This window comes from Haliotis rubra, unplaced genomic scaffold (genome assembly GCF_003918875.1).
Source record: "Haliotis rubra isolate DU_JTF1 unplaced genomic scaffold, ASM391887v1 Scf288, whole genome shotgun sequence".
In the NCBI taxonomy this organism is placed as follows: domain Eukaryota; kingdom Metazoa; phylum Mollusca; class Gastropoda; order Lepetellida; family Haliotidae; genus Haliotis; species Haliotis rubra.
This window is the reverse complement of record NW_025766955.1, coordinates 880,445-902,780: the sequence shown is the minus strand read 5'-3', so window position 1 is coordinate 902,780 and position 22,336 is coordinate 880,445. Positions and strand designations below refer to the sequence as shown.

The 22,336-nt window shown below is 40.8% G+C and overlaps 1 protein-coding gene across 3 annotated transcripts in view; it reads left to right on the top strand.

The window, feature by feature from the left end:
* The window catches only part of LOC124281689 (ATP-dependent translocase ABCB1-like), a 29,670-nt gene that overhangs the window by 5,369 nt on the left and 1,965 nt on the right, over positions 1–22,336 (top strand). For 2 of the 3 annotated variants that reach the window (XM_046717641.1, XM_046717642.1), the window contains exons 2-23: positions 1,603–1,947; positions 3,246–3,388; positions 4,406–4,654; positions 5,708–5,879; positions 6,663–6,787; positions 8,800–8,971; positions 9,482–9,706; positions 10,209–10,334; positions 11,292–11,495; positions 11,871–12,041; positions 14,466–14,627; positions 14,935–14,962; positions 15,899–16,080; positions 16,647–16,796; positions 16,899–17,006; positions 18,050–18,127; positions 18,237–18,320; positions 18,432–18,632; positions 19,161–19,261; positions 20,096–20,236; positions 20,576–20,732; positions 21,295–21,492. In XM_046717641.1, coding sequence (XP_046573597.1) covers positions 1,729–1,947; positions 3,246–3,388; positions 4,406–4,654; positions 5,708–5,879; positions 6,663–6,787; positions 8,800–8,971; positions 9,482–9,706; positions 10,209–10,334; positions 11,292–11,495; positions 11,871–12,041; positions 14,466–14,627; positions 14,935–14,962; positions 15,899–16,080; positions 16,647–16,796; positions 16,899–17,006; positions 18,050–18,127; positions 18,237–18,320; positions 18,432–18,632; positions 19,161–19,261; positions 20,096–20,236; positions 20,576–20,732; positions 21,295–21,492 — 3,396 coding nt within the window. In that variant the 5' untranslated portion in view covers positions 1,603–1,728. Of the gene's footprint in view, positions 1–550; positions 554–1,602; positions 1,948–3,245; positions 3,389–4,405; positions 4,655–5,707; positions 5,880–6,662; positions 6,788–8,799; positions 8,972–9,481; positions 9,707–10,208; positions 10,335–11,291; positions 11,496–11,870; positions 12,042–14,465; positions 14,628–14,934; positions 14,963–15,898; positions 16,081–16,646; positions 16,797–16,898; positions 17,007–18,049; positions 18,128–18,236; positions 18,321–18,431; positions 18,633–19,160; positions 19,262–20,095; positions 20,237–20,575; positions 20,733–21,294; positions 21,493–22,336 lie in introns of all 3 variants that reach the window. The other variant, XM_046717643.1, reaches the window with a different exon arrangement.

The following is a 22,336-nucleotide window of genomic DNA, read 5'->3' as shown; positions in this document are numbered from 1 at the left end:
GGTGTCCCCCACCGTGATGTTGCTGGAGTATTGCTAAAAGCGGCGTAAAACCAAACTCAGTCAGTCTCCACACTAGTTTTAGTTGTAATTGTGATATTCTAGTTGTTTTACTGTCCTTCGTCGACAGGTTTTTATAACATACATATATTCCATTTCAATGTCAAATGTTCTCATTTCAATTTTTATTGTATAAATTGTTTTCGTCACGATATGGCTGAAATATTGCCGATGTAACGTTAAATAATAACTCACTCACTCACTCACTTGATGTTAGACATTTGCGGAAACAACTTTCTAAATAATGTCTGGGAATACTATAAACATCATTGCATACATTGTTTGACCAGAGATCTTGGTATTCGTGTGATATCGAATAATGCCACATATATGGCCGGCATGTTAACTGGGGAAGACATCTGCCGAAACCATTCAACGGTGCATTAAAGAGAGATATATTGCTGGGTCCAGTAAATGTACCACCAAATCCATGTCTCAAAGATTAACCATAATCCTTAGATACTATCAAGGAAGGCTTTCGAGATATTCACAGAAGGTATTTGGAATGAGTGGAATTAACACCATGTGGGTTTTCAAAGACTCAAAGGACTTCATGACTTCTTTAATATCTAACAAACTGACCGAGTTCCATTCTGTCAAATCATTTAATTTTTCAACGTTGTATTCCACTATGCCACAAGAAAAACTTAAGGAAAAGCTTCCTTCCTTGATCCATGGTGTGCATTGTGTGGCCTAATAAATAACCTGACCTCTCGTCACGCGGAAGACCCACATGGGTACAACATGTAATAACCATATTGCTAGAATATTACTAAAAGCGGCGCAAAGGTATACTCACTCATTCACTGAACGCCTCAAACGTTTGCATCTTTGAGTATTGAGATTGTGTTTTGCTTATTTTTTTGTTTGCACATAGCAATATCCCATCTCTAGTCTGTTAATATTCGAGTCTGGACCCCACAACCCATTAATTGACATCATGATCATCGATCTACTCAACCGGGGTACGGTAACATGCATCTAAGTCAGCTAGTCTGACCATCTGATTCCGTTAGTCGCTTCTTATGACTGCAAATTCTGACAAATATGAAGGATTTATATATATATACCTCACGCATAAATGTCGCTTTCTGATTGGCTGAGCGCTCTTCTATTATTTTTCAATGTACCCCGCTGTCAATGGCAACTAATTTGGTACTTACTTCGTGGTAGTGATTCTTTATCTCAAATTACACTGAATCACGTTGGATGGACGGCAATTACCGATGTTTTGCGAATGCAAATCGATGAAAGGGAGATAACTCTAAATCTGTTTTTCTTGTCAGCAAAATCTAGCGATGGCTACAAAAACTGATTTGTACCCATGCTTCAAACAATTCAAAATTAACATTAATGTGTTCGGGCTCAGAGAACATAAACAAACATCGAGGGTACATCAACCCATGTCCCCCTCGTGACCAGTGAACAACTTATAATGAATTCCTACGATATTGTTTGATGATAAGTATACTTAATGGGAACCTTCATTAACGACTTCTCCATCTTCACTGTCAGTCGTTACTGCACATGCATATATGTTTTCAGGTATCAAAACAATGGACGAAACATAGTTATTGTGATCATCAAATGAAACATATTTAATCATTCTAATTTGGATGAAAGTCGTTACCTGTCTGACATTTACCGACGAGTTGATCAACAATAAACACAATGCCGTTTAATTCTAAATCCCAACAACCACAACTACGCTCGTTCAAACACAACGACAGCGAGTCTAACGGTGTCGCTGCAGTGTACGTTATATCTGGTGACACCGACAAGGCGACACCTAGTGACGGAAATCTACAAATACAGGATGCCGTGGATACTTCCAAAGATGACAAATCAAAGGACAGTGATGAGGATAAGAAAGTCACTTTACTCCAGTTGGTGAGTAGATCTTGTTTCCAATATATTACTGTGTGTATTTTCTTCTTATTGTTGGTTTGTTGCTTAGAGACGCACTCAGCAATAATAATATTCCGAAATCATGTAGAGATACAATAACAATTATGAAACATAACCATGTTAATTTGAAGTTTGGGCAAATTCTCAGGATAATCATTTCCCTAAGTCTTGTTTTAACATTGATGTCCCTTATAAGAGTATCTTCACAAACTACAGAACATGTACCAAGGACACAAAGTTTCTGGACATTCAGCATAGATTCATTTATAACTGTGTGTTTACGAAAAAAGAATTGCTAAGAGTGAATTTGATAGACTCCTTTTGTCTGAACCTGAGAGTATAATGGATGTCATTGATATACATGTGTGACAGTTTTGGAAAAAAACTTGAAACTGTACCTACATAGAACATGTAATCTTGATGTAAACTTTTCAGTTTTTGAGACACTGTTGGGTATTGATACTGGACATACGTTTCTGAATCATATTCTTCTAGCAGAGCATGTAAGCTTGATGTAAACGTTTCAGTTTTTGAGACACTGTTAGGTATTGATACTCGATGTAAACGTTTCAGTTTTTGAGACACTGTTAGGTATTGATACTGAACATACGTTTCTGAATCATATTCTTCTAGCAGAGCATGCAATCTCGATGTAAACCTTTCAGTTGTTGAGACACTGTTGGGTATTGATACTGGACATACGTTTCTGACTCATATTATTCTAGCAGCTAAACGATGCATGTATATTACTGGTATAAAACGATCTATTGAACATTGAACGTTTTGTGAACATTCTCAATGACATTATATCTATTGAAGAATGCATCTCCAAATATACCAGCAGAGTCAAGAAAATTGAAAGCAAATGTCCTAAACAATTGTTACAATAATCTGTCATGGAATTTATGTAAACCGTTAAAATAGCTGAAATGATAAAATCATATTGAAAAAAACAACAACTAACCAAACAACCATACTCACTTTCTTTTGCATGTAAGTATAGTTCGTCCAATGTTCATCAGATGGACTGACCTGATATGCTACTGCATGTGACTGACATTTCCTCTGCAGCCATTGGAGGTGGCAAGGTCCGATATTTGCGGTTCCAATCCCCACTGTTGTCTAATAGTGATAGTGACACAAACCCTGGTTTGTCAACATGTGTCCGAATTTCCAGTCCCAACATTCTGAACACAACTGAGTCATTATGTTAACGATACCATGTAATAATCAGTTGACTGTATGCCAGTCAGATCATACTGTCTTCACATTGCCTTCAGTTCCGCTTCGCTGATAAAAAAGACGCTTTGTTGATGCTCGTGGGAACGTTGACGGCAGTGGGGTCAGGCATCTTGCTCCCGTTAAATCTCATCTTCTATGGAAGAGTCATCAGTCTCTTTGTAGGCGGCAGAAGTTCAAACAAGTGAGTTTTAACACATTAACTCCCCATCAGAGGTTTAGACTCACTAGTGTAAATGTAGCCACTTTCTTCAGTCAACTGTTCTGAATTAGATTTTGTAAAATAATCCATACAGTTTAAAGATACTGTTTATACATGTGCTGATGTATTGTAAAACAAATTCGTGACGTTGAAAAGTTTATTGTCATGTGTTCAATTAATGATGAAACTCGGTGATCAATGGTGATTTTTTTACCAAAACTTTACACCAAAACGCAGCTGTTCAGCACTTTGATACATGATCCTCGTGCAACTAATCTGCATAAGGTTTGCACATGCTTCCCCCAAGTTAGTGGAGACATTCATCTTCGTTGTAACCGAATGTACATACATAAGTTATAGTGATTGATTTGAGCGAGTCTAAACTTTTGAGTAGTATATTACTACATTTCCAGTCAATCCAGGACATCGCATAAGCTCACAAAGCACAATCAGTTGCAGAAGTACATCTATAGTCCGAAGTCATAAGTCTATTCTAATCCAATAAAGAGACCGTTATATTCAGACTGGCTGACGATAGAAAGGGTGGGCTTGAGATACTATAGCACACTGAACTGCCATTAATCTCGCACTGTTCTAACAGTTGTCTGTGTTCCTGGTTATAAAGGCAATCTGTGAAGAACTTAGAATAATGGTTTTCAGAAGAATGTATTTGCGTACATATTTAGGGTTTCTGGAGTTGCGCGGATTAACAGATAATTCATAAATAACACGAACATTTCAAGCCCTCAAGGGGTCATGAGGTTGCAAATTCAATTCGTACCTCATTTTAATGAACGAATCCATTTTACAGGATTACCCAGCTACAGGTTTCCTGTTACAAATTGTCGCAGGACGGAGTGATGATTAAATGAACATAATCACATTTAACAACAGTTCGTTTAATGTTTAGTGGCACTGAAAACCTCGCTATGCCCTGCTTGCCATCATCAATGTACTGAAATATATGTCACTAAATGTTTGACATGGACTCGGTTTCAGCATAACTGGCACAAATGTGACAAATCCGTATGCAAGTTTATATGAACAGACCTCGGAAATCGCCATTGTATTTTGTATAATTGGCGTGATGGCTTTGGTAACGGGTTACCTAGCAGTGGCCATGTGGTCATGGACTTCAGAACGTCAGATTCGACAAGTCAGGATCCACTTCTATCGATCTGTGATGAAACAAGACATCGCCTGGTTTGACGGTCACAAGAGTGGCGAGTTGACTACAAGGTTCTCAGAGTAAGTTTTCTTCCATTGAGTAAGTGGCGGAAGAATTGGGTTTGACATTACTGAAGTTATATCACAGTTTTGTATGGAAGGTTAGAACGGACATCTATCAAATTGGTGCAACTTGGTTTACTCTATTGTCAATCTTTTCAGAATAATTTCAGCAAACGTTTTGTTTTGTAAATGTGCTAATTATTTCAATGCTATTCTCACATACAACAAATGTATTGCGTTGTTAGAATGAAATGGGAAAAGATGCACAGGAATTGCCACACAAACAATTGAAACTGAGACGCTACGATTTCGTTTTCAAACGTTGTCTACAATAAATGTGTTTACTTTAAAACTTGGAAGTAGATAAATAGAAATAAATTGGCTTCATTATTAATATATTATATCCACAACACGAAAAACCTCGAGATGACATCATTTCAATCCTACAATAATCGAAGATTAAGACATATGTTTGGAGGCAAACACAACGTGCGATTGTTCGAAAGTGTGCACGACAATATAAAACCTCTCCTTGTGTTTATTTTCGACTGACTCTGTACTATGTTTTTTCTCATAATGACCCCCAATCCAGGGAGGCGCTCTCTAAATCTGAAATAGGAATCTAAATGCTGATGTTTGTTTTTGTTGTTAGTTGCTGTTTATTTGTTTTGTTTTGTGTTTCATTGATGTATGAATGTATGCTTACTGAATATACGTGGTAATTAATGACATCATTTCTTTATTCGTTGGACCGTGAGACCAGGTGTTTCAGTTTGGTTTATTGATAACACAGTACAACGTAGGATGACAAATGTTTCGCATTAGTTTGTTGATAACACATTACATCGTAGGATGACAGGTGTTTCGCATTGGGTTTTTTTATGATGCAGTTCATCTTATAAAGACAAGTGTTTCGCATTGGCGTATTTGAAAACACAGTACATCCTATGATGACAAGTGTTTCGCATTCGTACATTTGATAACAAAGTACATCGTATGATGACAAGTGTTTCGATTTAGTTTATTGATGCTCCAGTCCACCATATGATGACACGTGCTTTCAATCTTCAGGGATATGCTGCAGATCCATGATGGGATGGGGGACAAACTGGCTGTGTTCCTCCAGTGGATGTTTACCTGGCTGGCGTCTGTCATCATATCCATTGCTCTGAACTGGAAGCTTGCACTCGTCGCCCTGTCATTTAGTCCCTTCATTGTGCTCATATCTGGAATCCTCATTGGAGTAAGTCGGTAATTAACTGCATGTCTACCTTACCATATCGATTAGGAAAGGAAATATGGCGAAGAGTTCAACGTCTACGGCAGCGACGAAATTTGATCCACTTTGGATGAAAATGTCATAAAGTACATAATCCAAATTACTTGTCAGTTACAACGTCAGTTTGGTGCTTAACGCCGCACTCAGCAATATTCCAGCTTTATGGCCGCGGTCTGTACAGAATCGTGAATGGACCAAACAATCCAGTGATCAACAAAATGAACATCAATCACCTGGGATACTATGACATGTGTCAACCAAGTCAGCGATCCCGTTAGTTGCCTATTGCAAGTATGGTTTTTCCACGGATATCTTTCGATAGTCGTCCTACTTGCTTTGTGAAATCTATCTTGTAAGTTACGTTTCAATACAGAAATACTGATCATGCGTTAATAAAAAATGTATCAAGGTGTGTTGTCTGCTTGTGTAACATATTTGTCTCTCTTTCCTGTTCCTTGCACCCGGCGCCATAAGTCCCCTTGATCCCCAGAAAGGTGGTCTAGCTTTGGTTCCTAGCCAAGTTTTACTTGATGCTAAGTGCTCGGAAACTAGTTGTTGTGATACTGAAATGGTATTTTGTATACATGAACTGTGATACTAAGCCTACTCTTTTAGTGTCATTTGTCGACAGACCCTAAATATGATTAGCTTGTTCTCATGGCGATACGGTTGCAATATTGCCGATGCGACGTAAAATTTTAACTCGCTTACTCATTCATTGCACCCGTGGTATTTTAACTTTTACAGTATGCTCGGAATGTGACGAAGCAGGAAGCGATGAAGTACGCTAAAGCAGGTGCAGTGGCGCAGGAAGTGTTCAGTTCAATACGGACAGTACACGCGTTCCAGGGACAGGAGAAAGCGTGCAGCAGGTGCGTGACAAGCGTTCATCTTCGTATTGCTATGTGTATTTAAATATGATACTTATCAAGCCAAAACATTGATTAAACAACAGTCTCGTATCCTGCTGACTGGGTTCCGTCCTATTTCGCAACTTAGTACAATAACCAGTCCAGAATTTTGAGACCAATTCATTCAACTGGATACATACATATTAATCAGTATTATTTGATACATCTAACCACTTGTATATTGCAACACCACGCTCCTTCTAATCCTTGCAAACACGTCATGCAGCGTGCTCTGTCGTACAGCGTGCTCTGACAAACGGAAATTTGGAAATCGTGGAACTCTCAAAACGAGTCTATTTCATCAAAATGGCCAGTTTGAATGCATCCATTCCCTTAACCCACAGACTTCACGGCCACATGTACATGTCATTTATTATTATTTTGAGTTCGATCCTAGGATAACTCGGCACTGTCTAAATAGCGAAAAATAATCATGCTTGTGATAGTATCGAAATTCCGCAGTAACTAATAAAACGCGACAATGTGACAACGCGACAATGTGACATTTTGATGAAATGTCGCGTTGTCGCATTGTCGCGTGTCGCGCTTTGTTAAAATATTGAGTATACTATGTACAATAACGTATTGACTACAAACGCGACAACGCGACACTGCAACAACGCACCATTTTGATAAAATGTCGCGTTGTCGCATTGTTGCGTTGTCGCCCTTTCGTTTTTAAAATGAAGTCTGTTTGCGCACGGAAAATAAAATTATGATGGAATGCGCATGCGTGTGTATGCCGCCATGGTCACCCATTCGAGGACTTCACCTGATGTTTATGCCGATGTGTCAGCTTGATTGGTGACATGTCCAAAGTGATGAATGTGTATGGTCATGGTTTTCTTGTGCGACTAAGAGACGCAACCCTGCACAGCATATTGCCCCGCTTAGATTGACAGGGCCACCATGTGCCGTCATTAATATGAACAGTAGTGCTAATAACTTGTCTTGCTGCTAAAACACACTTGATTTGCTAAATACATTTACAATATCTGAAATAATTTTCAAAGCAACAATGAAAGATTTGCATTAAGTTCAAGAAAAGCAGCCCCCCTTGAATTCTGAAATAGAGTATTACTTTTTCTGCGCATGCGTAGACTAATTGACTTTCTACACATGCGCACCGGTAATGGAAAAGGGCGACAATGCAACATAGTCAATATGTCGCGTTGTCGTATTGTCGCGCATTTTTAGGCTTTTTTAACACATCTTAGATGGGGCGATAATGCGACATATTTTGACCTTGAAAATTGTCGCAATGTCCCATTGTCGCCCTTTGGAGGAATAGAAAAATATTATTCAAAAAGGCGACATGGCGACAATGCGACAAATGGCCGAAATGTCACGTTTGTTGCTTTGTCGCAATATCGCGCTTTGGTTAATTTTGCCTCATTTTGCTTGTTTTTGAGAGGTCGACAACGCGACAATGGGACAACGCGACAATGTCCCTTCTAGGATTCCATAGCTTAGGGGCCTCTTATAACAAGCATGGGTTGAACAAGATCAATTCTAGCCAGTCCTTCGCAGGTTCATCAGCTGTAATAAACAGGGACAACGTGCGGAGAAAACTTTGGCTAATAGTCTCGTACATGTTGCAAATGTGCTCCTATGTAGGTTAGACACCTACGGCTTTGTCTACGTGAACAGAAACATAATAGAACGGCAATGTTTCATTTATGGAGGGATGCAGTTTGTGAACCAATATGTGTCTTTGACTGCATTCATGTTATTTAGTTTCTTTCTCAAAGGTAGGGGCACTGATTGCCCACTCGTGCCTTACGAGTTGCACAGACGATCGTGCTTTGCTTAGCTCCATTTCTGTTTGTGGGCACCATGACCATGATCGAGGGTTTCGCCAAAGTAGTCGGCAACCTGCTTTACTCTGGTCCTTCCCCCAACACGCCGTTACTGGAATATTGATCTGATCCGTGTTAAACCCCACTCACTCACTCACTCTCACTCTTTCAAAGGTACGATGTCAACCTCGCTGAGGCGAAAAGCATGGCAGCTAAAAAGGGCCTGGCTGTTGGACTGACGGCGAGTGGCTTCTGGATAATCGTCTTCCTCGACTTTGCTATATCCTTTTGGTATGGCGTGTATCTCCTCCAGAATGAAGCCTTGGACCCCGGTGTTATACTACCCGTACGTATATCCACATAGCTGTAGCATTATATGGAACGCATAGTTGGCATTTCTTTGATAGGACATGCATCAATGACTCAATCTGTGCTAGGTTGTGTTTGATGGTATTCTTCGATGGAAGAAAATGGAGTCTCCTATCACGTTCGTTGTCAATAAAACAGTACCCCTCTTGTCCCTAACCCCACTGTATATTCTAGAAACATGTCAGAGAAACATTAAAACTGTTAATACATTAACGTGTTTTGATCGATCTGAAAGCCTGATGATCACTTACTTTGATGTTTGTTAGCCACTACCATATCCATACGACTCCAGAAGAGTTTACTGTGAAAGAGGGTTGTGATAATGGTTAATAACTTCTGATGGCAAGAGGGCATGGTTCCAGCATCCTGGAAGAAATCCCCAATACAACTCTTCAGATATAAAGCTCAGAGAAAAGCTTTATGTCCACGTAGGAAAAATTGAAATTATGTATGTGAATGAAATTGTGCAAACTCTTAAACGTTGCAGATATTAATAAACGTCATGATTGGATCAACGTCTCTGGGCATGGCTTTCCCTTACTTGGAGAACTTATCCACCTCCTTCGGGGCGGCTGGGAAGATCTTCACCATCATAGACCATGTGCCTACTATAGACAGTTCATCGGACGAGGGGCTTCAACCGCAAGAAGTTCTGGGAGACATAGAGTTCCGGGATGTGGGTTTCACATACCCCATGAGGCCAGACACTCAGGTATCTTAATATTGCAGTCATGCGTGTTCAGTTGACCTCGACCTGAGTCAATTAATCGTGAAGTTTTGATTTCATCCCTTTTCTGAAACTCGCAATTGACTGTGTACCATCAATCTATCAGTAAACACTCTCTATATCATCTCTTTTACTTTATCATCTCTTTATCATCTCTTTTACTTTTGGATTCTAAAAGGAAATCATATGATATTGTCAGCGTTCTTAATTGTTTGATCGGCAATAATTGTTTGGTTTGCGTTCCAGAAGTTCGTTTAGCTTTCATAATGATAATGTTTAACCAGAAAAAAAAGATAATCCAATATTGACTGACATTATGTTATCATTCAGCTGGATTATGCATTGTTGCACGACACACACACAAACAACACATAAAGGACAGTTCGTTAAAAAATATCAGATGCAACCATTTGTGCAAATTTAATAGAAAACAACAAATTGTGATTCATAGTCAAATATTAACATTATTTTGTTCCCTATTGCACAGATTCTCAATGGATTTAACCTGAAGGTACCCAAGGGAAAGGTAGTCGCTCTTGTTGGGCCAAGTGGGTGTGGCAAGAGCACGACCATACAGCTGCTACAGCGCTTTTACGACCCTAAGGATGGCCAGGTGACACCCTTACCAATATCCATAACTTAACAAGCACAGTGAACACCGTTTGTAACTCCGCTTGGAACTAACTGAGGACACAACGGACTGGTTTTGGGTTCAGGCCAGTTGCTGTATATTTTAGCCAAAATACATTTAATATATTATAACAAACTCAACTTAGTGGGTCCTGTGACTGAGGGATACTGCATATCATCGCTAAACACAACACATATTGATATCGTCTAGTCAGAGTGAATGTATCTTCCTTGTAGAAGAAAACTATCATCTTCGTAGATGAAAGAATCCTCGTCGTAGATAAACGTACCTTCTGCGAAGAGATTAGTATCATCTACGAAGTGAGTGAGTGAGTTAAAATTTAAAGTCACTTTGGCAATATTTCAGCCATATCGTGACTGAAACAGGTTATAGATTAACAATAAGTAAAGATAGATTATAAAATCCTGTCAACAAAGGACAGTAAAACAACTAGAACATCACAGATATAAAAAACTAGCAATTAAATCTAAAACATTTTTACTATAGAGGACAACACAATATAAAAATAGGCTATAGATCGCCAACAACTGAGGGTAGATCACCATACCAGGGTCTCATGTACGAAGAGTTTAGTATTATCTACACAGATCGTAGCTGGATCGGACTGTGGCATTAATATGCATCACTTCCTGGACTTCGACTACTTCCATGCTTGTAATAGGCGACCGTTAGTAACGTAATGGGGTCGGGTGGTCAAGCTATCTCAGTTGGTTGACACAATCATGTCATCGTATCCCAGTTTCGTAGATCGATGATCCTGCTGTTGATCACTGGATTGTCCGGTCCAGACTCGATTACTTACAGACCACCGCCATGCAGCTTGGATATTGCGGGGTGTGGCTATATACAACCCAAGCAAACAAAGACTGCTTACGATACCATGTATTCAATTTATAATTCATGTCCGCTGGAACCTAGATTCTGCTCGATGGCGTTGACGTCCGGAACCTCAATATTGGCTGGCTACGTCAACACATCGGCATTGTGAGTCAAGAGCCCGTGCTGTTTGCAACCACTATTGCTGACAACATCCGCTACGGCAACGTGGGCATTGACAGGGCTGGCATAGAGAAGGCGGCCCGAGAAGCCAACGCTCACGACTTTATAACACAGTTACCGCAGGTAAATAACATGAGACTTTCGATCTTGACTTCTTGTAAATACAAAATAATATTCTTCACAATTGGATCTGACCCACAAAAATTGGAAAAGTTACCAAAACCTATCGCGGTTAAACACAATCGGTGAATCATAGCACAGTAAGAGTCCAAACCACAAATATGTACGTATGTCAAATACATATTCATTTCATTTATTGTTTGTTTCACCGTTTAACGTGAATTTATTATAATTTTCTTTCCAAATAGTTCAATTGGCCATAGTTATCAAAAACTACATTATTGAAGCAGTTTACCATTACAGCACAAATGTGTGAAATTAAATGTTCAAAACTGTTAATGTCAAAAGAAGTAATAAAATCTAAATATATGTTTTCAGGGGTATGACACTATTGTTGGAGACCAAGGGGGACAACTCTCTGGTGGACAGAAACAACGGGTAGCAATTGCTCGGGCTTTGGTTCGTAACCCCAAGATTCTGCTGCTAGATGAGGCAACCTCCGCCCTGGACCACGAGAGTGAAGCCATTGTGCAAAGTGCCCTTGAGCAGGTGCGTGTCTGCTGTGTATGGCAGTCAAAATCTTATGTTTTTAGCTTTAAAAAAATATAGGCATGAAACAGCTCTCTAAAGCACGCGTGACCTTACTACAACTTGAGTCACGATGAAGAACAACTCCGAGAAGGTTAGTGTTTGCTTAATGTATCCAGTATGGAATTGGAGAGAGTTTACTTTCACTGGGGTCATGATCAAGAGAATAGTTTTACATGTTCATGCTAGTTTTAGACTCCATCTGTGATACTCTAGATATTTTACAGTCCTTCGATGACTGATTTTTAGCACCTAAAATTTATTGTTTATGTAAAACATTTCTCGTCACTATATGGCTTAAATATTGCTGAGGTGACGTTCAATTTTAACTCACTCACTCACTCATGATCAAGAGCGCTTATGAGATGTCGTGAGTTACAACATTTTTTACGACGGTGCAGACCAGAAGATACATGAGAGCTGAATACAGCATACATGTAGGTCATGGTGCACTGAGGTCAATAAATCAGTTTAGGTCATGACACCGTGCACTCACGAGAAGTCATGACACCGTGCACTCACGAGAAGTCATGACACCGTGCACTCACGAGAAGTCATGACACCGTGCACTCACGAGAAGTCATGACACAGATAACACAGAGTATTCAAGTCAGTGGGAGACTACGTGTCCGAGCGACGGGACTGCGGTGTCAGTGTAAAAATCTATAGTACACCTGAGTGAGCCTGACAAATTGTGATATTTAGCCAAATTCAACAAGGCCAGTGTCGTTCAATTACCCCTTTTGAATCACATTACATATACCATTTGTCAACATTGGGCGTTGATTTGGCGGTTAGTTTTCAAAGTCCCGTGTCTCAAACAGTTTCAGTAAGCCCAACGTCCACTGTGTGTACATGTATGTGCTACTTAGCATTAGGTTTTGCGGAAGTTACATTAATTTTCACTTCCATCACAATACTGGTCAGCAGTGAGAGCGACACGTCCACAGAGAGTGCTACAATGTTTCTGAATTCGATGTCGGTGACAAGACCACGTCGTGACAACATGTCAACTTTTCATATAATGGGTTCTGTAAAACCTTCGCGGACTGATGTTTCAGGATTGTATTCTGTTTTATTTCTCCTTTGATAAACAAGACTGGTGTTACCTAACTATGTACACTGAAAGCAAGAGCCCCTGGATGTTGAGTACAGGTGTGTAGCCCATTTCTGGTGTCCCCCGTCGTGATATTGCTAGAATATTGATAAGAGCGGCGTAAAACCATACTTGCTCACTGGATGTTGCAAAGTCTATATGGGTATTTAACGGTCACCACTCTGACAATTTAATTATATCAACGGTAAGTCAATGCAGGCGGAAATAGAATCGAATTGAAATATGTATTGGCAACATAGAGTATTCCCAGAAATTATTGAGAAGTTGTTAAATTAATATGTTGAGATATGATTCTCTTACAGTCTAAGTGTCTTTTCAGTACTTTGTGAGACCTCCTTGCCTTGCAATACACGACTGAATGCGCCCATTTACACTACCGATCCAAGTTTGTTGGAAATCTTGTGACAACGCATCCCAATATTCGACCACTTCTCAATATACCCCATATCCTCAATATTTATAAGTCCTTTTTGGTTTATTCTGTCCTTCATTAGTCTCCACACATTCTCAATGGGGTTACGATCTAGGCTGTAGCTAGGCCAGTCTAAAACTTGAACATTTTCGTCCGACAACCACTGTTTTGTGTAGCCCGCAGTGTGTTTGGGGTCGTGATCGTGCTGGAAAATCCAGTTATCCTCATACAGTGTTCGGGCTGTTGGAAAGAGGTGACCATTTAAGATGTCAACATATTGTTCCTTCGTCGAATTTCCAGTGAAAATACACAACGGCGGTATCCCACCCACATGTGACATTTCGGGCTATGTTTTGGGCGTTGGTAGATAGCTTTCACGGGTTCTCTTGTCTACATTTTCACACAGTTCGGAAAAAGCCGGACAGAACTTCATCAGAAAAGAAAACACTATCCCAATCTTGGTTTTCGTGAGCCAGTTTAAACGTCTTTTTGTGCATCTTTCATCAATGGTGAGGGAATTCCGCGTTTTTTCACCCAGTTAAGTCTTTGTAATTCTTGTCTAAGAGTTCCATTACATACCTGAGGACTTCCTCTATTAATCATCTCATTTCTGACGCTTTTGTAACGGTAGAACGCTCGAATCAGAAAACGACCATACGGTAATATAGATATAGTAATAGTTACTAATAGTTAGCGTTCTTACTTGATTTGTGAAAATTGCCATTCGTAGTTCCGGAAAAAGTGATGTGTCTTTTGTTTTATACAAATACGCAGTACTAACTACACTGAGCGCCATTTCATATATGTATTAATAATGTGTAATAATCGTACATATATATGTGTCTTCCCGTTTCAGGCCGAACGAGGGCGCACAACAATTGTGATAGCTCACCGTCTGTCGACCGTCAAAAACGCTGACGTAATAGCGTCCATTTGTCATGGTCAGGTGGTAGAACAAGGAACTCATGACCAACTGATCGCAAATGGCGGACTGTATTCACGACTAGTGGCACTGCAAGTACGTTTCCTTTCAACAAGATTTATAACATAACGGCTGTTTTGTTGCTTAACTCTGCACTCAGCAATATTCCAGCTATATGGCGGCGGTCTGGACACTACAATCTAGTGATCAACATCATGAACATCTATTTAAGCATTTGGGATACGATTGGGGATCTTCACGGGTCTTCATGACGTCAGGATGTATATGACCACCATAATGCAAATATACCGGATAAACAATATATGCGACTTCGTAGGTCATAGAAAAAGTTGAAGAATATCAAACGGACGCCATTGTTAATTGAACATATCTTTGTTTACAGGCGAAGGCGGCAGAGTCTGCAGATGTGGGTACGTAGTGTAAAGTGAGTGAGTGAGTGAGTTGTTTCTTTTGCTACTATCATGTTTTTGAGAAATATCAATGAGTTTAGACTGTGGTTTGAGTCATGGTGTAGCCTTAAGTGTTTCACCACTTTGATGAAATCACACGTGTATGGTGCTGGGAAACATAAAAACGATATCAGGGGATTTCTGAACAGTATCACAAGAGTATCACGCAGTGGTTATAACTGCTCACGTAGCATTGTGGTGTTGAAGACAATGGGGCCAAAACGGATTAAAGTATTTGACGGTGCATACAAATTGTTATGGCCAGGGGTCAGTGAACATTGGGATTTTACCAAACCACGTTAGTAATTCACTGTTTAGAATGAGTGACCGGCGTTCAAGACATCCCGACTTGCGTTGCTCCCCTCGGCCATTTGACAATCTGTCGGTCGCGTGTTTGATCACCGGTTTATTCTCAGATTATTAGTGTTCTTGATGGATTATCTTATAATTTAGTATCACGTAAAAGCTACAGTATGAATGATTTGGATGATTGGTATATTTTACGCCGCACTCAGCAATATTCCAGTTATATGCGGCGGTCTTTAAATGATCCAGACTGGACCAGACAATCCAGTGATTAATAGCATGAGCATCAATCTACGCAATCGGAACACGATGGCATGTGTCAACCGAATCAGTGAGCCTGACCACCTGATCCCGTTAGTAGCCTCTTAAGACAAACATGGGTTACTGAAGACCAATTCTAATCCGGATCTTCACGCGTCCAGTATGAATGAAGAAAGGGTTGACTTATGTACTTCATATTGGGAACGATGACAAGGAGGTGTTAAGCTACAGATATTATAACTTATTGAACACTGAAGGCATTGCAAGAAACGGTAGTATCGCTTGCAAGCAGCTGTATTGTCACACTACAATTCTCCAACTGTGTTACAGATATGGCTGATGTTGACATCGTGGATGATTCTGATGGGAGTGATGAGGAAGATTCCATCCTAGATCCCACCTTTGAGAGGACGTTGTCCAATGGGAAAGACCATCTCCATGTCAGACTGAGATCTGGCTCCGGACGCAAAATGAAAAACCCTGATACAGAAGAGCATGCAGAGACAGTTGAGGTAAGGTGCTAAGTTCTGGAACGGTTCTCCATCAGCATTGACACGGAACTCTTCCTCCACACAATCGTCACGAGTATCATGTCGAGAGCATACACATGGCTAGACGGGATCAAGGTCGCGCTTTGGGGTTTCGGGTTAGGAAAGAACTCCAGCCAACTATGATGGCCGTACGCGGCGACCAACTTGAGTCGATGACAAAACAACGGTGGTCGTGCTCTGGCTCACACTCTATAGGGGGTGTTCCAGATACATCCAGTTTACTAAACCTATTCAACTAAATGATGATATTTCTGCACCTGCTTCTTTCTACAAACCTATCTGTCTCCGACGGTGTGGATCAGTGCTGTTAATGTCAATGACTGGAATGTCAACTTCCATTATTTGCACCCCGTTTGGCGGAGTGTGGCGTTGCACAAGCCTGATCACACAATCACACCAGCCACCTGAACCCAACGGTGACACTGATTATATTTATATATTAGATATAAAAATCATACCTCACCCCTACTATGGGCAGTCGTGGTCGAATCATGCCGATAATGATGAAAACATACATCTATTTGCAGGAAGATGAATCCATGTCAACAGTGAGTTTCAAGAGGATACTTCGTCTCAACGCTCCAGAATGGTTATTCCTGCTGTTTGGCAGCCTTGGTGCACTTGTGTCTGGTCTGCTGATGCCAGTGTTTGCCTTCATGATATCAGAGTTTATTCGAGTAAGATATGAACATAACAATTCCTTTTCTTCTGATGAGAGTCAGTTTTCTGCTACAATGGTATTCACTACACCTACACAATCTGTTCTCTTTTTCACATAGATCTTTGGAATGAGTGATTCTCCCGAAGAACAGATGCATCAGACTGTAATCATGTGTTGTGTAATGGGTGGGTTAGGATTCATCAACGCTGTCGCAAGGTTGTTGCAGGTGAGTACCACCTCACCTGCCCAGAACTATTATAGTTGAATGACGATGACGCAAGACTTTCATTACATTTTTCTCTACGATGCGGAATTTCAGACAAATCTGATTTATGCAATGCAGTAAAACATTTTTTATGGTTTTTAGCTTTTGTTGAATCACGCGACCAAAACATTTGACAAGTGCATTATAAGGCCATGTTGAAAAGATAGTCGACGTTCAGTGTCGCTGCGTACTTTGAGTTGTCTCGTGTATCAGTGGGCCTCGTGGGGCTTGATATGGAGTCGTCGTGAACGTGGACAAGGAAGAGAAACTACGTTGCGTTACTGCACTGTACAGCTACATGCCAGAGTGTACAGCGTACAGTGTACCCAGGTTATCGGGTGTGAACCCTTTCACCACTAGGCTAACCCACCGCCCAAGGGCAGCAACGTCCGCAGCGGATAACTTTATGGCTGCTGTCACGGCCAGCAACGTCCGCAACGGATACCTTTGGGGCTGCTGTCACGGGCAGCAACGTCCGCAACGGATAACTTTATGGCTGCTGTCACGGCCAGCAACGTCCGCAACGATAACGTTAGGGCTGCTGTCACGGGCAGCAACGTCCGCAACGGATAACTTTATGGCTGCTGTCACGGCCAGCAACGTCCGCAACGGGTAACTTTAGGGCTGCTGTCACGGCCAGCAACGTCCGCAGCGGATAACTTTAGGGCTGCTGTCACGGGCACAGTGGCAGGAATATCGTTGGGAATACGATGACTCGTGTTATAATCAGCATCATCTTCCCCTATTCCTTCCCAGGTACTGACTTTCAATAATTCGACAAATTTAAAGAAGCTGTTTCACCGATTGATGTTATTGGTGAACAGTAATGAAAGACTGAGGATACATACGATCACTGGGGAGGTAATTTGAACCGCGTCGAATAGCAATATAACGTAACTGGAAAAGATTACTTTTCGCAGCGTGAAGTTCTTCTGTCTTGTAGGGAATGGGCAGTTGTAACGATGAACTATGTATGTAATATCTGTGCATGATACTATTTTCAGGCATACTGCTTCTCCAAGTCTGGCGCTGGCCTAACTGCCCGTGTTCGAAGTGTAGCCTTTGCGTCCATAGTGAACCAGGTACGACCCTAAGCTATTATGGTGTTGTTATATAGTGGACGGTGGGTAGAATTATGCGTCCGCTTGTCCTTCAATTATGTGTGATAACTGTTTTATTGTTCCCAAACAGGACATGGACTTCTTCGATGACCGGAAGAATCAAGTAGGTTATCTTACCACGCGACTGGCAGCAGATGCACAGGTTCTTCAGTCGGTGAGTACATAGAGTTTCTTCAGATATATCCAAATGACTTTAAAACGTCGTCTGTATATAATATTATTGAATTTGTACTGGCTTATGGAAACGGTTTTGTTTCTTAACCAGACTACATCTCAGGTCGGATCCATTCTGGAAGCTCTGGGAACCGTGAGTGCTGCCCTGGTCGTCGCCTTCATATATGGCTGGAAGCTGGCTCTCACTATTCTGTGTTTTATGCCGATAATGATTGGAGCCGGCATCATTCAAGGACGGATATTTAAGGGATTCTCCAAAGCTGACAAGGAATTTGTAGAGCAGGCTGGAAAGGTAAGGACGGCATCAAACCTTCGAGACGTCATGGCGACTCTCGTTTATAATTGTAGCTATTTGTGGGACAGGTATATGATCTCACATACTTGGAGACATGAGGATTTCCGCTGTTTTTCGACTACTTTTTCAAGTGCAAATCTGAATAGATTTTGCATTTGGTGCAGCGGTGGTGCATGATACGTCTGGTTGTTCGAAAAAACCTCTAAGGCTTGTATTTGAAAGTGATTCTGAAACACGTTCGGAATCGAACAATCGAGAATATGGATTTGGGAAATCTTTTTGTCGCTTTAATTGGAAACGCTTTTTGACGTTTTTCAGCATTATATTCAACAACATTGTATATTCTGCAGTTTGTAGTGGGGATTGGGGAGGGGGCGTTGGAATGTTTGACATCGTGTGAAAGAAAAACAAATGTATATCTTGAAGTTGTGACAGAAATATATACTGTACTTTGACATAGATCGCAGTTCAAAACCATACTTTAAAGGTAATAGCTGTTCACCGTGGTATATGATTGTGTTCCAGATCTGCTCGGAAACGACTGCCAACATTCGCACTGTAGCATCTCTTAACACGGAGAAGGTCTTTGTAGACAAATATGAAGACATTATTACCCAAATATGCAAGTAGGTACACTTCATGTAAGAATATCCATCACTGATTGGTTCACGTCACCGTGAACAAATTACCATGTATGCCCGATGCACGCCGTACACAGCCCAAGCGGGGTAGAAATCTTTGATAGGGAGAGCAAATAATTTTTACCTCGCCACATGGAAAAAGCATGAATCCACGACAGTCAGTGAACCGTGAACCAGTGGTTCGGATCGACTCGTCAGTACAATGTTAGTAAATATATGACTGAATTGCAGTTTGTTTTAATGTTATATTTACATAACGAGAGATCTAAACATTCGGTAAGATAAATTCGTTGTAGCATGATGATGATTCCTTAGCACAATGCTTCAACTTATAATATTACATGGCACCTTATTATCAATTTCTTTATGTAACACAATTGCTTGTTAAAAGGAGAAGTATTTGGAGTGACGGGAGAACCATTTTGCTCTGCCAAAGTCAAGTTTCCCATGAACTTCCCCAAGTGTGTTGATAGGTGATTTGTGATGAAAGCATTCAAGCTGAAAACATCGATCAAAATAGTACGTTAGTCTTTACTAAGCCTTTCTGAAGAATAGGTGTTTTGGGATGTCTGTTGTTTTCTGTTTCGTTGTGTCTTCAAATATTCATATAGCCTCATGTCACCTTGTCAAGACCAGACAATCCTGTGATTGATACTGAGACCATCGACGAGCATATTAGGGTAGAAGCAGATCACCATTTGCAGTCAACTGACGGGCCAATATATTTAGTCACATTCCACCAAATCATTCTTAAACAAGGGTGTTTATGGGGCATAAATGACCGTTCCATTTATGTGCAATGTTTCGTTTTTCTTCTAGTGCTGGTGTGAAGAGGTCCCACATCCGAGGATTTGCCCACGGGTTCTCCCAGTGCATTTTATATTTCGCTTATGCAGCAGCATTTACCTATGGATCGTATCTGGTACAGACTGGGGAAATGCAGTTTTTCGAAGTATTCAGGTAGGAACGAACAATCTATTTGCCTGTTTATTGGAACTCATTTCTTGTATGTACAGACCACCCACATAACACGTGACAGTTTCAGACTTCTTTGTCTTCTTAGGTTTCATTCCCCAAAAGGTTTCCGTTTTGGCGCCCCAATCTTGATATAGATAGAGTGTTGGTAATCATGGCGTGGATCTATACTGAGTCGGTTCCAAATTTGATAAGGACGCATTTTTTTCATATACCATTCACATCGCTCTACATTTACAGGATCCAATCCGACATTTCAGGTTTTGAAAATATATATACAGAATGGCCACGTTGTACCATGGTGCGCCAATGATATCTTTGCAGAGTTTTCGCATCAATTGTGTTTGGGGGTCAACAGAGTGGAAGAGCTACTTCTTCCTCTAACGATTATGCGAAAGGCAAGATGGCGGCAGGGCGTCTGTTTGCAGTCATCGATAGAACACCGGAGATAAGCACAGAGACTTCGAAAGGAAAGACGCTTGTAAGATGACTTGCACACTCTGACACAAGCAGATAGAAAACAGAGTTTCAAACAGAATATAAACAACAGCGTTATAAAAACATCTTATATTGGATTTATGCTCAGACAATTCACAACATTTAACGATAACCTTGTAGATAAAGCATATCCTCAGATCAACTCAGCAGGTCAGGCTTTACTTACGTGAAGGAAGATCTCGGGAACCGGTCACGTACGACTTCGCTTGAACTGTCAACCACATACACATCTCCAACACGTTCCACCGTAATACTAACCAATGCTTGTCGTAAGAGGCGACTAACGGGATCGGGTGTTCAGGGTCGCTGACTTTGGTGACACAAGTCATGGTAGGTAACCCAATTGCGTAGGTCGATGCTCAAGCTGTTGATGACTGGATTATCTTGTCCAGACTCGATTATTTTACAGACCGCCGCAATATTGCTGAAATACTGCTGAGTGCGGCGTTAAACAACAAACCAACAAAACATAGGTTAATATTGTCTGTTTGATTGGACGTTTTCAATGGTCCGATTCATACCAATACCATATTTGGTTTGTGTAGGATCACTACAGTGGGGCAATCACTTTAACCAACGTACACTTCCGCTACAAATCTCGGCCGAATGTGACTGTGCTGAAAGGTCTGAGTTTCGATGTCCAGCCCGGAGAGACTCTAGCCCTGGTGGGCAGCAGTGGCTGTGGCAAGAGTACCACCATACAACTCATCGAGCGCTTCTATAACATCGAAAATGGAGCGATGGTCAGTTGGGGCGGAGTGGGGAGGAGGGTGTTTGATGTGGGCTGTGGTGGATATAGCAGGGATGGGAATTGGGAATAAGGGTGTTCATAGTGTAAGATCACTATGTCTGTTTTAATATGGCGTGGCAGTTGGGTGTGAGAGTGCAAACTGCAATAATAAAATGTTCGTTGTTTCCTGCATTCTGATTAGCTGAACTGGTCACATGTTATTGCATTCATTTCCCAACGAATGGTAACAATTAAGCCACGTTTTGGCAACATTCCTGCATCTTCATTATCGTCCACACCACCATTTGCTCGATACGTTCAGAGCCTGAAAGCATTTTTTTCGCTCATCTGGCGTTCCATTCTCAGGAACAGATGTTCAAACAACTGCCTCCTCGTGATTTATTTGTTCCGGCCCGAAACGTTCGACTTTTGTTGTTCACGTCTATTGCCTTAACTGACACATTTTATGGAATTTGTTTTCATGTTAATCTCCTTTGACTTACGAATTTGTCTCAAGTTATGTGCATAGAGCAAAATATCACCTGAGTCCCGTCACGGTCCACTGAGTATTCCATGGCCTTGGATGCTTATCAATCTCGTCACGTTCGTCTGCTTTTTTTGTGTATCGTTGTTATTTAATCTATTCTAAGATACCGCATTTCATTGTCGAATTTAACTTTGTTATTATCGGTTGCACGGAATTATACAATTTGCACATCGGCTTTTAATCTATACATCTAAGTACCGAACCCAAAAATATAAGTCACTGATTGAATAATGGAAAGAGTACACATGTACTAATTTGGTGGAACCCAGGAACACGGGTGTCATGCTGAAAAGATATGGCTTCTACTCTG